Source organism: Lycorma delicatula, chromosome 1 (assembly GCF_047948215.1).
Source record: "Lycorma delicatula isolate Av1 chromosome 1, ASM4794821v1, whole genome shotgun sequence".
In the NCBI taxonomy this organism is placed as follows: domain Eukaryota; kingdom Metazoa; phylum Arthropoda; class Insecta; order Hemiptera; family Fulgoridae; genus Lycorma; species Lycorma delicatula.
In genome coordinates this window covers 201,111,377-201,124,917 of record NC_134455.1, presented here as the reverse complement: position 1 = coordinate 201,124,917, position 13,541 = coordinate 201,111,377, and the positions used below count along the sequence as shown (strand labels likewise).

The following is a 13,541-nucleotide window of genomic DNA, read 5'->3' as shown; positions in this document are numbered from 1 at the left end:
TTTTACACTTGAAGGGCCAGGGGCACTTATGCCTGTGGATGGGATGATGAAATCAGATCAACACATTAACATATGCCAAATAAAAATAGTCCTACTTATGCGGAAAAACCCAGAACTCATTTTTCAACAGGACCTTGCACTATGTCACACATCAAAGAAAGCAAAAGTTCTTCAAAAACCAAAACATTTGAGTGTTCTTGCGGACAGGGAACTCCCCTGACCTGAATCCCATTGAAAATTTATGGGCCATACAAAAAAGAAGACTTGGGAAAATGAATAGTAGCACAGAAACTTACCTTACTTAAGTGATACAGGTTTGGTTTTGAGATGAAGAAATAAAAAATCATTGTTCTACCTTAGTGCAATCAATGCCAAAGAGGATTAATGAGATAATCAAAAACTATTAAATTTGAGTAAAAACACTGGGTTCGGATTAATCTGTTTGCCACTGTATTTTTGTAAAAGTGAGAAATGACTGATCATAAATTATTTTCTAATAATTATATCTTTTCTGTTGTGTAAAATCCAGTTGTTTAACAGTACTCAAGTTATTTAAATTTATTAAATTTTCGAGGTTAGTTTTGATGCAGTCATGGATTACAACAATAAACCATCCTAATAGATGTATTACATTTCAATAATATGATAATAGAATTTTAATGATGTATAAATACGTCCTTTATATATGTTTGTATTCAACTGTTTCTAAAACAGTACCTATTTATATTTTCTGCATATTCGTAATTATTCTTAAAAAATTTACTAAAAAGGCAAATATATAAATTCATTTTTTTTTTTACTGCAAAACAAAAGTCCTTTATGTCTGTTCAAACTTGATATTTTTGCCAAACTCTCACTATAGATAGAGTGTAAAACTTTCAAAAATATAACCTTATCAAATAATAAATAATAATCAGTAAAATTCACATAACATTAACTATTTTTTTGAAATGTTTTATTTAAATGATCTTTTTAAAATTTTAGTAGTTTTTATACTAACTACTTTTATCTTTTTCAATATTTCTTTATCCTTTCAGATAAGTATTAAGCAATGATATCATTAATGTCATCTTTGATTTCTTTTAAAAGTAAAACTGACCTGCTGCTGTATCTGCATCTGAATAGCTGCAGCCTGGGATGTTGCCACATGGGGCTGCTGTTGAGAAGGAGGCTGCTGCTGAACAAGTAACTGATGCTGGGACTGTTGTGAATGCTGCTGCTGCTGCTTAAAATAAAAATATCAGGTAAAACAAAAACTTAAAACAATCAGCAAGGTTATTATTATTGCTTAATATTATATAAATAAAATAGTTTTGTAAAGTTTTTGACAAAAAGCTGAAAAAGATTGCTATAAATATATAAAGAACAGATTTTGCTTGCCGTGGACAGAGGCAGAGATGTTATTCTCATCAAAGAAAACCCAAGATGTGTGTAAAACATCACATAGAATTATATATTAATCAGAGTAACAAAAAATAAGCCATAGCTATAAATAAAATTTAGATTATACTTTATGCTAAGGTTTATTTTTATTGTCACAAAAAAAAGTTAAATAAGCAATAAGAAATACACGTACACACATACAAGCGAGCATGCACAACACACATATATACATGAATGTATAAGCTGAATATACACTAAGCCTGTCAGAGCTCACTTTGCTTCCCTTCCCATCTAGCCTGAACCTCCCTGTGTTAAACTCATGTTTAATGAGAATAATAATGATAAATAAAAATTAAATCCTGTTCAATTTATAAAAACTATCATAGTATTATAATTTCTTCATATATTAAATATGCTCACCTCCCACATTAGTTTTTCATTTTTTTTTTAATTAAAATATTCTTTTTATGTTTTTTAGTCAAGTAACCAGAGGCAGGTGCAACCAGATGTGTTACATGTACAGTAACAGTGGCAGTGGCTGTGTTGGTTGAGCTATTGTGCGATACACTGTCGCACCCCTTAAAAAACCCAAAAATGGTTTTTAGATATTTATCTGAAGAGTATTTGCAATCCCAAATTGAATGAATACCTCATTTACTACAGTCAGAAAGGGAGAAAATTTGCAATCATTGTTCAAAATTTTTCACACTTTTCATCTTTTTCTAGCTCGAATTTCAAAAAATCTAGAAATTGGATTTTAGATATTCACATGAAGATTAAACACAGTAAAAATCAAGTAGATATCTTCATTTGCTAACAAGAAGTTAAAAAAATAAATAAAATGGTACTCTACTTTAACCCTTTAAATTTGGAAATTAAAAAAACTTTTCTTAGTGTGCACTTACATCATAAGAAGATGATAAAATATAAAGTTCAACCTGGGTTTATTCAATCAATAATCCCAAAAAGAAAAATTTTTAAAGAAAAACACTTTTACTTTCATAAAACCTAAAAAATATATATAATATAATCATTGTTTAATTGAATTAAGTGCTTGAATAAGAAATTAGGATTTTAAATGTAGTGATGGCAGGTTAAACCGATTTAAAACACATATAATTTCATTATAAAAACAAAAGGTGAATTGCCCATAGTAAATGAGAAAGATACAACTAAATAGAAGTTAAGAAATGCATTTAATGATTATATATCAGTTTTTTATGATCTTTTGCCTGTTAAGACTCTCTTTGTAAAAATAATCCATGTAAAGGTAAAACTGAATCAGAGCAAAGAAAATATTATAGTTCCTCTATTTTCAATTATATATGATAGTGATAAAATAAAGCCATCTACAATTGGAAAAATGGCAAATCTTCTAGAATTTTGTGGCATATCATTACCAATAGATGACTGCTGGTATATGCATACCAATATATAACTTCTTACTTACTAAGACATGTCTTCATGTGTCAGATGCCATAATAACTCTAATTAATGATGAAAAAATTAAATGCATTGTTCGGTGCCCAGCACATCTAGCAATTAAATTTTGAAATATTTGTCACTGTTTTCAACCACTGAAAGGTTTTCAATCTTTGAAAACCTTGAAATGGTTTTCAACTGGACCAATCTCTAAATTACTGGCAGATGCTTGTACATACAATACTATGAAAAACTGGAACAGGGACAAATTTCTACCGAATGGGATTTTCTTGATTATTATTCAGTCTTGAAGAAAAAGTTTTGTCCTCTAACAGCAGCTGATTTTAGACATGTTTTATCAGCCAGGCAGCTAGATAAAGCAGAGATATTAGAAGTTGTAGATACATACACAAAAACATGACAGTAAGGGGTAAGGTAACCAAGTGATGTTGTATTGGTAGATAGTGATGCTCAAGCAAAAAGTTTAGAAGAAAACAATAATATACAGACAAAACAAGTAAACCTACAAAAAATGATGTAATGAAGTAATAAATATAAAATATTTTATATAAAAAATAAGGAAGTAATATATAAAATTTCTGATTTCCAGTTACCAAAGTGAGTGTCCTTTAAACTTTCCATAAAGTTAACATATTTTATAATTCTTTTATTGCTAATGTAACTGAGGAGAACAGTAGGGAAACTGAAATAGAATATTTAGCAGATAAAAGTGTAATATGAGGTAATTAATATTCTTGTTCAAGTACTCCGAGATACTGTTAAAGAAGGGTAGAGTTAAAATTGGCTAGGTAGCATGCAGAAACCCATCGGCTTGGTCTAGTAGTGAACGCTTCTTCTCAAATCAGCTGATTTAGAAGTCGAGAGTTCAAGCGTTCAAGTCCTAGTAAAGAGAGTTATTTTTACACACAGATTTGTATGCTAGATCATGGATACCAGTGTTCTTTGGTGGTTGGGTTTCAATTAATCACACACCTCAGGAATGGTTGAACTGAGACTGTACAAGACTACACTTCATTTACACTTATACATATCATCCTCATTCATCCTCTAAAGTATTATCTGAAAGATAATTACTGGAGGCTAAAAAACTGAAAAAAGAAAGGTAACATACAGAATAGTGATAAAAATATTGAAGTGGTTAGGTGCTAAGACGTTGGTGGCCAGGACATATTGCAGCTAGGTGTATGGGACCTGATAGATCAAAGGCATGCTTTAACTGCGTTAAGGATAGTCAATTTAGGGGTCAATGCAAAGAGCAAATTAGATGTTTCGAATGTGGCAAGGATGGCCACAGAAAGGGCAGCCCTGTATGTAGCAAGAATGGGAAATGAAATTTCTTCTATCTAATGTGAATAGGAGTAGAATGCTGAATGACTTACTGTGGGATACAACAAGGAAAGTTGGGGGAAACTTTGGACTGGTGAGTAAACCAAATCATAAGTTGATATAGGACGATAAGTGGATGACTGATTGTAACCCTACTTGTGTAGTAGGGAGGAGGGTGTCTATAACCACTTTACTGTAAGTGAATTTGGAAATGGTGTCAGATACGATTAAATGGCGATAGCTACAACAGTGTTTAGCTGTTACATCTCACCCAATATTCCTTTGGAAGAATTCATTTATATAGTGGGTGAGATGATGCAATTAATACGAAGAAAGAGAAGAGGTGTGTTTTGATTTTGAGGGATTTTATTGCAAAATGCTCTGATTGCGGAGGCCAGATTTCTGACAGGAGGGGACTAATCTTGGCAGAGGCAGTGGCATCATTGGGATTAATCTTCTTAAATAGTAGGAATGCTGTTACATTTGGAGAGGAGAGTATTGGATCTTACCTTCGTCTCAGAAGATATGGTCGAGAGAATTTCTAGTTTAAAAGAAATGAAGGAAGAGACGCTTAGTGACCACAGATGCATTGAGGTTGATATGCAAGGCTGGCAACAGGAGGTTCATAACACCTGGAGCTTCAAAGGAACCGGCCTTAAGGGATTAAAGAGGCTTTCAGAAAGAAAATGGAATTATGTAAGGAAGTGCTGAATTGAAAGAATGGCACTGAAGGAAGGAGGTCAGTATACTGGTGGTCAAGAGAGACTGATGATCTGAAAATTGGCTGTAAGAGAGCAAGAAGAGCTCTTCAAAGACAGCAATGATAAGGAAGTAGTACCTCATTGGAAGAGACATTATCTTGGTTACAGACTAGCTGCAAATTGTTGAAGATGGCAATCCTCAATTCGAAAAGAGAGAAGTGGAGGGAAGTTTGTAAACTACTAGATGAGAATCCGTGGGGGATTGGGTACAAGAAAATGATGGGAAGATTTGGAAGAGCGCTACCTGTACTCAACATACAGTTGACCGAAGAAATTGAGGTTCTCTTTCTGCGTGATAATGTTGTTAGTTGGAAAGACGTAGCTGCAGACAATATACCTAAGTTAGCAATGCAGGAAGTGCTATATGTAATTGTAAAATTAAGGTTTGACAAGACCCCGTGGAAAGTACAGGTCAAGATTTAGTGATGGATGGCCACCATTTTGCCACTACTCACGGTTTATAGCTCTAGAAGTTGTTATCCTGAGTTAATTGTTGTGAATTGTACATTAAATTGTGTAAACATGTCCAATAAACAGTCATAAAAGTGCGGAGTTCAAGACTGTTAATAGTTATTAAGTTTTTAGTAAACGAGGTGGGCAGACACGTAGTGTAACATTAGTAGTGAACATGGTTGGTGCATTAAACTAGTTTAATTCGGTTAATAGAATTTAAAGTGATAGTATTTTAGTATAGAATACATATAAGAAGTATTTTCTTAGTGAAAATATGCATAGAGATAAGTGGAAAAAACAAAGTTATTACGTTAAGTAATATGCACCGACAGTTTTGGTGTACTTTAGTTACTAACATAGTAGCTCGGTCCACTTGAGATATACATTTACAGCTCTTTTTAGTCATTTTTAAATTATTTAAGTGAAATAAATTAATTCTTAGGGTGTAAGTAAGTGAAATTTATAGTGATAAATATTAGGAGTGCAAAGATTAACTTAATAAAAGAGTAACTTAATAAAAGATTAACTTTATAAAAGAGTAACATAGTCGGTTGTAAAGTGTAACATGGTCAGTCTTAGTTAGTAACATAGCTCAGTGCTATTATAAATTTAATATATTTTATATTTATAACTGAACACTGACATACTAATCTAGTTTATTATGTTTTATTTGTTATTTTTATCAAATTAACAAACGTTAAATATTTATTAAATAATTATTAACTACTTAAAGAGTAGTCCTAGTATAATTTATAGTACATTTCATAGTTGAAAACAACCTTACCAAATTAAATTATTTTATTTTACTAAACTGGTGACTGTTAAATTTTATACGTCTATCCCACTTGTACAGGGTGATTTTTTAGTCCTGTTACCCAATTGTTAATGTCTGATAATTTTTTTCTAAGAAAGGGAAATTTTGTTTTGTGACACGAAGTTGGAAGCGCTACTCAACCGGTATAAATACGGCAGTGTGAGTTGATTCTCCTTGAGCTGTGTAAACTTCTGTGCCATTTCAAGTCGTGTTACGAACAGAAGGTCTTTTACCATAGAACAATGAGTTTTCATTCTTGGACAATATTTTGCTACAAAATCGTATGCAAGTATAAAAGAATCATTTCAAATTAAATTTTTTGGTGTTCCTCCACCAGAAAAAATGTCAATTTCTAGGGTAGCAAACCGATTTCGAGAGACAGGTAGTGTTTGCGACAGAAAACGTAGTGATCGACCAACTCACTTGACAGATGATGATTTTTTTACAGAATGTGAAAACAAGATTGCTCAATTCTCCACAGAAAAGTTTATGAAAACTTTCCACGCAAGTTGGTTTGTCATATTCGAGTGTTCAGAAAGCTGCTAAAAATTTTTAATTGTATCCATATTGCGCACGATTAGTCCAAGAGCTTCAGGCTCCAGATTTAAACAAGCGATTGCAATATTGGCGTTGGTTTAGGTTTCTCGTAAATGATAACGGAATCAAATTTTTAAACAGTGTTCTTTAGTGATGAAGCTTGGATCCATCTCGATGGTTATGTGAACAGTCAAAACTGTCGAATTTGGGCAGTTGAAATTCCTAACGGTTTACAAGACAAATCTTTGTATCCTGAAAAAATTGGTATGTGGTGTGCGATATCTCGTCATTGTGTAGTCGGACCCATATTCTTCGAACAGAAAGTAAATGGTGAAGTATACAGGAATATTGTGCGCCAATTTGTGTCCCTCCTGGAACCTCAAGAATGGTATTGCTGGTTTCAGCAAGACGGCGCTACATGCCACACATCTCGAGAAACCATGGATTTTCTGCAAGAGTTCTTTGATGATCAAATAATAAGCAAGGGCTTATGGTCTCCAAGTTCCCTAGACCTCACATCTCCTGACTACTTTTTGTAGGGCTATATTAAGTCCGAGGCCTTCAAAAACTATCCTCACACTATTGATGAACTTAAGTCAATATTAGACTTAATCACGAATATTTCCAATGCAACTCTTAAAAAGGTTTCTGCTAATATGCTGAAAAGAATCCGTGCGTGTATAACCGCAAGGGGTGGGCATTTTGAGCATATTCTTTAACAATTATGTAAGTAATAGCTTTTTATTAAATCTCTCTTATAAAGTAAAAAATACATTTTTTTATTACACCTAAATTTCCCTTGCTTAAATTACAATTAAAATTCGGTAACAGGACAAAAAATCACTCTGTATAATCCTCTTTGGGAGCGAGCAGTTAATTTAAATTTTGTAAAACATTTTTTCCCAAGTCCTATGTTATATGGATTTTTTATATGCCGACAATATATTTGTTAAAATGTAAAAGTTAAATTAATAGCAGCATGATTCATTTGTTATTAAATTCTTTCTTAAAATAGAATTTTAAGAAACATAACATCATGCTGGAAAAATGTACTAACGCTTTCTATATAAAGAGAATTACGTTTGTGTAAATACACACACTCACACAGACTTGGACAATTCGGAGAAATAGTGGTGGGGTTAGACCTGTGGCACCATCAGAAAGTGTCAGTTATATGCATGATTTCATCTTGGCAAGTTGTGTGTAGTGCGTATATATTAAAAAAAACTGATCATGAAATTTTACAAACCATGAATTATAAGGAACACAGGTATGAGAATTTTAAATAAAAGGCCACTCCATAAGAAACATTCTTGGATCTACTAGAAGATTTCTTACTCGTCGATTAATTTTTTAAAGAAAATAACTTTAAAAATATTATCATTAAAATTGCAACATGTTAAAATGGCAAAACTATGTGTAAACTTATAATCAAAACTAATCTTGGATTGACCAATTCTTTAGTATTATATGTATTAGTAAGATATTTTGTTAATTTTTGATGCGTACAAGTAGTTATGCAATAGCGGTTCTACGAACCAACCTAAGCAGACAAGCTATGAGACTTTTGAGTCAAATGTGTTTATTGTAATTCTCTTTATTTTTATAAGTAATATGCATCATTCATCGCTGTTAGTAATATTTTTCATGTAATGAGTTTTTGTAAAATTTGTGAGAACAACATATGCAGCATAGTCCTAGTTCATTATTTCGCAAATCCCAACTATAGTAAGTACATTTTTTGTTTTAAAAAAAAAATAATTTTTATAAAATATAAATTAAAATTTTTTGTTATTAAATTTGATGTTTTTTTTAAAAAGTTTACAGTTTGGAATAAAATAACGAAACAGAAGCTTATAATTGTTCTCCTATAAATCTGTGCCAGGCCCCTGGGCCCACAACCCGTTGGGTACCAGGCCAGACCCCCAAAGTCCCCCCACCCACTCCCACAATATTTCTTCCTTGACTTTCCTGACCACTCCTCACCCACCCTATTTTTCTTTATGAAGTGAGCAGTAAATTTGCGTTTTGCAGGACTCAGAAACTTTTTCTGTCTCACAGGCAAATATATAGGGAAAGACTTATTTCCCTATAGTTCCGTGCCAGGGCCCCTGGGCCCATAACCCGTGGGGTTCCAGACTAGACCCCATAAGGTATGCCCCTGAAAATTCTATTTATTCACCAGCACCACCCCTCTCACACTTAATTTTTCGAACTCATGCAAATTGTGCAAGGCATCCACGGTCACATACAAGGTCATAAAACCACTTTTCACACCTGAAGAACACTGATATAATAGAAAAGATGCAAAAGAAAAGGCAGATGCAAAATACTAATATTGTGACCTCACCTGCTAAGATCAATATGTCAAAAGCAACACCCTATCTGAAACCGGAGGGGCTGCTCCGCCAACACATCAATGGCGGTTAAGGTAACATAAGACCCAAGGCGGATCTCCTACCACTGCAGAAGTAGCAACTGTTGCATTAGAACAAATTGCCCAAAGATTTAAGTGGCTTGATAAAGAGCTTCGGAGGAACATGGAGAAAAAAAGTCAAGAAAAGCATCGAAATCAGTTTGAAACTGACCTCAGCATCGCTGTACTGGATCTGAGAAAGCTGGCTGATGCTAACAAGACTAGCGCCAGAACTAGTTGCACAATGACCACACAAACACAAATAGATACAGGCTGTCCCATTCAGGATGCACTGGAGAATGGGATACCAGCAGCAGAGTTACCAAAGCTTATTAAAAAGAGCTGGCCCAAAAAAGCCTTTAAGAACATCCCCATGGGGACGCCAGATAGAGAGGGGACTCTGGACACTGTTGCAGTGGTGGACATACACACACACTCACAGAGGGCAGGACGATGGAGATCTTTGCAGCCAGGCACCCACAAGCGGCCTGGCTCCTTAGCAAAGCTAACACTAGAGCTGGGGAAGTTACAATGGCTACACTAGAGGCACATTTAACTGATGGTAGAGGGGATATAGTAGCCCCTATTTTAAGTAAGTATCATGTTGTATATGTGGACACAGACACTGGTGCTGATACTGTGCAGATCACAGCTGAAGTCTTTAATAAAATAAGGAACAACAATGGAGGCAGTATGGGTCCTGTACAGACAGAGGAATATGGGTAGGACATCGTGGTCTGTGTAAGAAAAATGCTGGAGTATGAAGGACATGTCAGAACCACATTGTTACACCGGATGGAAAATATACAACAGCATGGGGAAGTGACACCACAGAGGGTGTTAAACATAAAACCTAAATCAGTGTGGTCAGGCTAGGTAGGTCCTATGCAGAACTTCTCAAGACAATCAAGAAAGATATAGCAGTGTCCAAGGTGTCGGAGATACTTTCTATAAGGAGAATCAGCAACAATGATATACAGATCAAGGTTAAGGATAATATGAACGCTACTGGCATGTTTAAATACACAATTGCAGCCAATATTAAGGAAGGGAATATTATCACCAGGACAAGGACTGTCTTAGGATCAGGGACCTAGAAAATGACATACAGGCAGATGAGGTTCGTCAAGGCCTGTCAATGGTGGTTGGACAAGAGATCCTGGAAGAGGTAAGATTAACGATTAGGCCAGGTTACGGCGACACTGGTGTGGTTATGTGCCGATTACCAGCTCCAATGGTAACAACAATAGCACAGAACTGCCGGATCAAAATTGACCTTGTACACTGTAGAGTGGATACTGTACAACTGCCACAGTGATGTTATAGGTGTCACAAAGTGGAACACATTTCAAGGTATTGCAAGGGTGCAGAAAGAAAGGCTGCGTGCTTTAACTGTGGAACAACTGGACATCATGCTGAGGATTGCAACAGTGTTCCAATTTGCCATACCTGGAATACTGAGGGGCACAGGACAGGCAGCATTAAATGCTCTAGAGTGAAAAGCACAGCAGCCACCAAGGAGAACTGGGCAACAAACAGTAGTATTACGTAGCTATTCAGTTATTATGAAAATGATTCAGCTTAATACAAATCACCGTGCACTGGTGCAAGATATGCTCACCTTAATCGCCTTAATTTCTTAATGGTATTCACCTCAACCCCACGGGATTATTCAGAGGATGGCAGGGCAGCCTTGTGGACCTGTGTAGTATGCTCTATGCAGGACATACAACGTGGGGTTGGCTTTGTTAGGGCAAGAATCGCTGGAGTGTATTATTACTCCTGTTATCTCTCCCCCAACATCTCCATAGAAGAATATAAGGAAACACTGATGATCATATAGCAGGACATTTCAGCTTGCTGGCCGGTGACTTCAATGCCTGGTCAATGGATTGAGGATTGACTAAAACAAATGAGAGAGGAAGCTGTCCTGAGAGACATGGATGCGGTGCTTGACCTGGCTGTGCTCAATGTTGGGGGAGAGTATACCTTTAGGAGGGGGCACAACAAGCTCCAGTGTAGATATTACCTTTGTCTCCCCAGAGGTTGCAGCAGAAATTAATAACTGGAGAGTCTGGAATGGTTATTTGGCTACTGATCACCAGGCTGTCCTGATGACACTGACGAATACTGGCTCTGATGGAGATGACTCACCCACATTTGCAGGTTGGAACAAAAGAGAACTGGATCCTTCAGTAATTACAGAGGGACTTAATCTGAGAGAGGTCTACAGAGACATCACTGCAGAGGAGAAGGCGTCTTTGTCCTGCAGGCGCACTAGAAGAGGCCTGTTCCATCCTCCTGCACAAATACATTAGACGGAGACATCCCCCTACGTATTGGTGGAAGAAAGAAATAGCTCTTAAGAGGAATGAGTGCCTCAGGCTCAGGAGGCGAACACCTAGGCAAATCTGCATTCAATACGAGCCATATATGCAGAGCACAAGGTATGCAGAAAGGAATTAAGCAAGCTAATTGTCCAGTCAGAGAAGAGATGTTGGTCTCAACTGATACAGGACATAGAAGTCAACCCATGGGGAAGCCGTATGGCATATTGGTGAGGAGTGCCATCAGACCTAAGGCACTGCACACAGTGACTGCACAAGAAATTAGTAATATTGTGAATGGGTTTTTTCCTCATGAGAATGTGGACGAGGACATGCCTGATTCTGAGGACCCTGTTAGTTACTAGCGAGGAACTGAAGGAGGTGATCACAAGAGCACCATCTACTAAGGCTCCTGGCCCCGATCTCCTGCCGAACATGATGGTTAAGGTAGTGGCCTGGGCTGCCTCAAAGGTTTTTCTTGAAACCTGTAATGCGTGCTTAAGGGAGGGGGTCTTCCTGAACATATGAAAATGACAGTGGCTGGGATTGGTACTGAAGCCCGGAAAGGATCCGGCACTTTCTTCATCATACCAGCCGCTGGCCATGATTGATGCACTGGCTAAAGTACTAGAGCAGATACTTCAGATCAGGGTAACTGCAGCACTGTAAGCACAGGGTGGGCTCTCTGTAAACCAGTTTGGTTTTCATAGGGTAGGTCTGCCCTTGACACCCACCAGGTTGGTCTAGTGGTTTACGCGTCTTCCCAAATCAGCTGATTTGGAAGTCGAGAGTTACAGCGTTCAAGTCCTAGTAAAGCCAGTTATTTTTACATGGATTTGAATACTAGATCGTGGATACCGGTGTTCTTTGGTGGTTGGGTTTCAATTAACCACACATCTCAGGAATGGTCGAACTGAGTACTACACTTCATTTACACTCATACATATCATCCTCATTCATCCTCTGAAGAATTATCTTAACGGTTACCGGAGGTTAAACAGGAAAAAGAAAAAAGAGATCTGCCCTTGACACAATTGAGGGTCTGGCGGGTGGCTAGAGATGTAATGTGAGAAAAAGATGGTAAGATCTGCATTACTGCCACCCTGGATGTCAGGAATGCCTTTAATTCCATCCTGCATTAATTGATACTAAGATCCTTGGAAGAGCTGGTAGTACCAAGTTATCTATGCTGGATGACAAATCTTATCCCACCAAACGCAGGCTCATATGCGAGGTGCAGGGTGGGATAGTTGAAAGGAAACTTGACAGAGGAGTTCCGCAGGGGTCAGCTGTGCTCAACGTCTTCAGTGTTGCCTTCCCGCCAGCAGTAACTTTGTTGGGCTACGCTGATGATCTTGCACTGGTCGTCAAAGCAGACACATGGTGGGACACTGCTAAAAAGCTGAAGCTGGACTTGTCCTGGCACTGGAAAAGACAGAGCTGGTCACCGTCACTACTGCTAAATGAAGACCAACATTGAGGATGATCATAGATGGTAACGAGGTAGTATCACAGCCAGCGATTAAATACCTGGGTGACTGGGGTGGTGTACTCGACCCTATTGTACAGTGTCCAGCTGGTCAGGTGTACCAAAGTATGCCAAATATACAGGGAAACTTGAGACTGTCCATAGGCACTATTGCCTCCAGGTGGCATTGGACTATAGGAAAGTCTCTAGAGAAATAGTGGAGGTCCTAGCCAGACTCCTGCTTATAGACCTGGAAATAACAGTGCTGCAGGCTCATGAAACTGGGACCGCTGCCTGCAGCTGAAAAGCAGAAGAAGAAGAAGTAAGAATACAAGATGAGATGATAGATGTGTGTGGCAGGAGTGGTGGGACCGGACTACGAAGGGTAGATAGACCCATTAGCTCATAATGTCGATTGGTATCAATTCATTCATTAGCTCATAGGTAATGTCAAGGATTGGTATCGACATGGCTTGCTGGTGTATGAGATGACACAGTTCCTGGCGGGTCATGGAGGCTTTAGATTCTACCTATATAGGTTCAAACTTGACCATGTTGACACCTACCCTGAATGCGATGAGGAGGAGACCTCCTCCATGTATTCTTTGCATGC

General features: G+C 37.1%; 1 protein-coding gene across 6 annotated transcripts in view; it reads right to left on the bottom strand.

Annotated features, from left to right (window-relative positions):
* LOC142327464 (uncharacterized) overlaps nt 1-13,541 on the bottom strand; it is a 154,896-nt gene that overhangs the window by 89,052 nt on the left and 52,303 nt on the right. For 5 of the 6 annotated variants that reach the window (XM_075370567.1, XM_075370585.1, XM_075370600.1 and 2 more), the window contains one exon: nt 1,100-1,225. In XM_075370567.1, coding sequence (XP_075226682.1) covers nt 1,100-1,225 — 126 coding nt within the window. The remainder of the gene's footprint in view (nt 1-1,099; nt 1,226-13,541) is intronic. The other variant, XM_075370578.1, reaches the window with a different exon arrangement.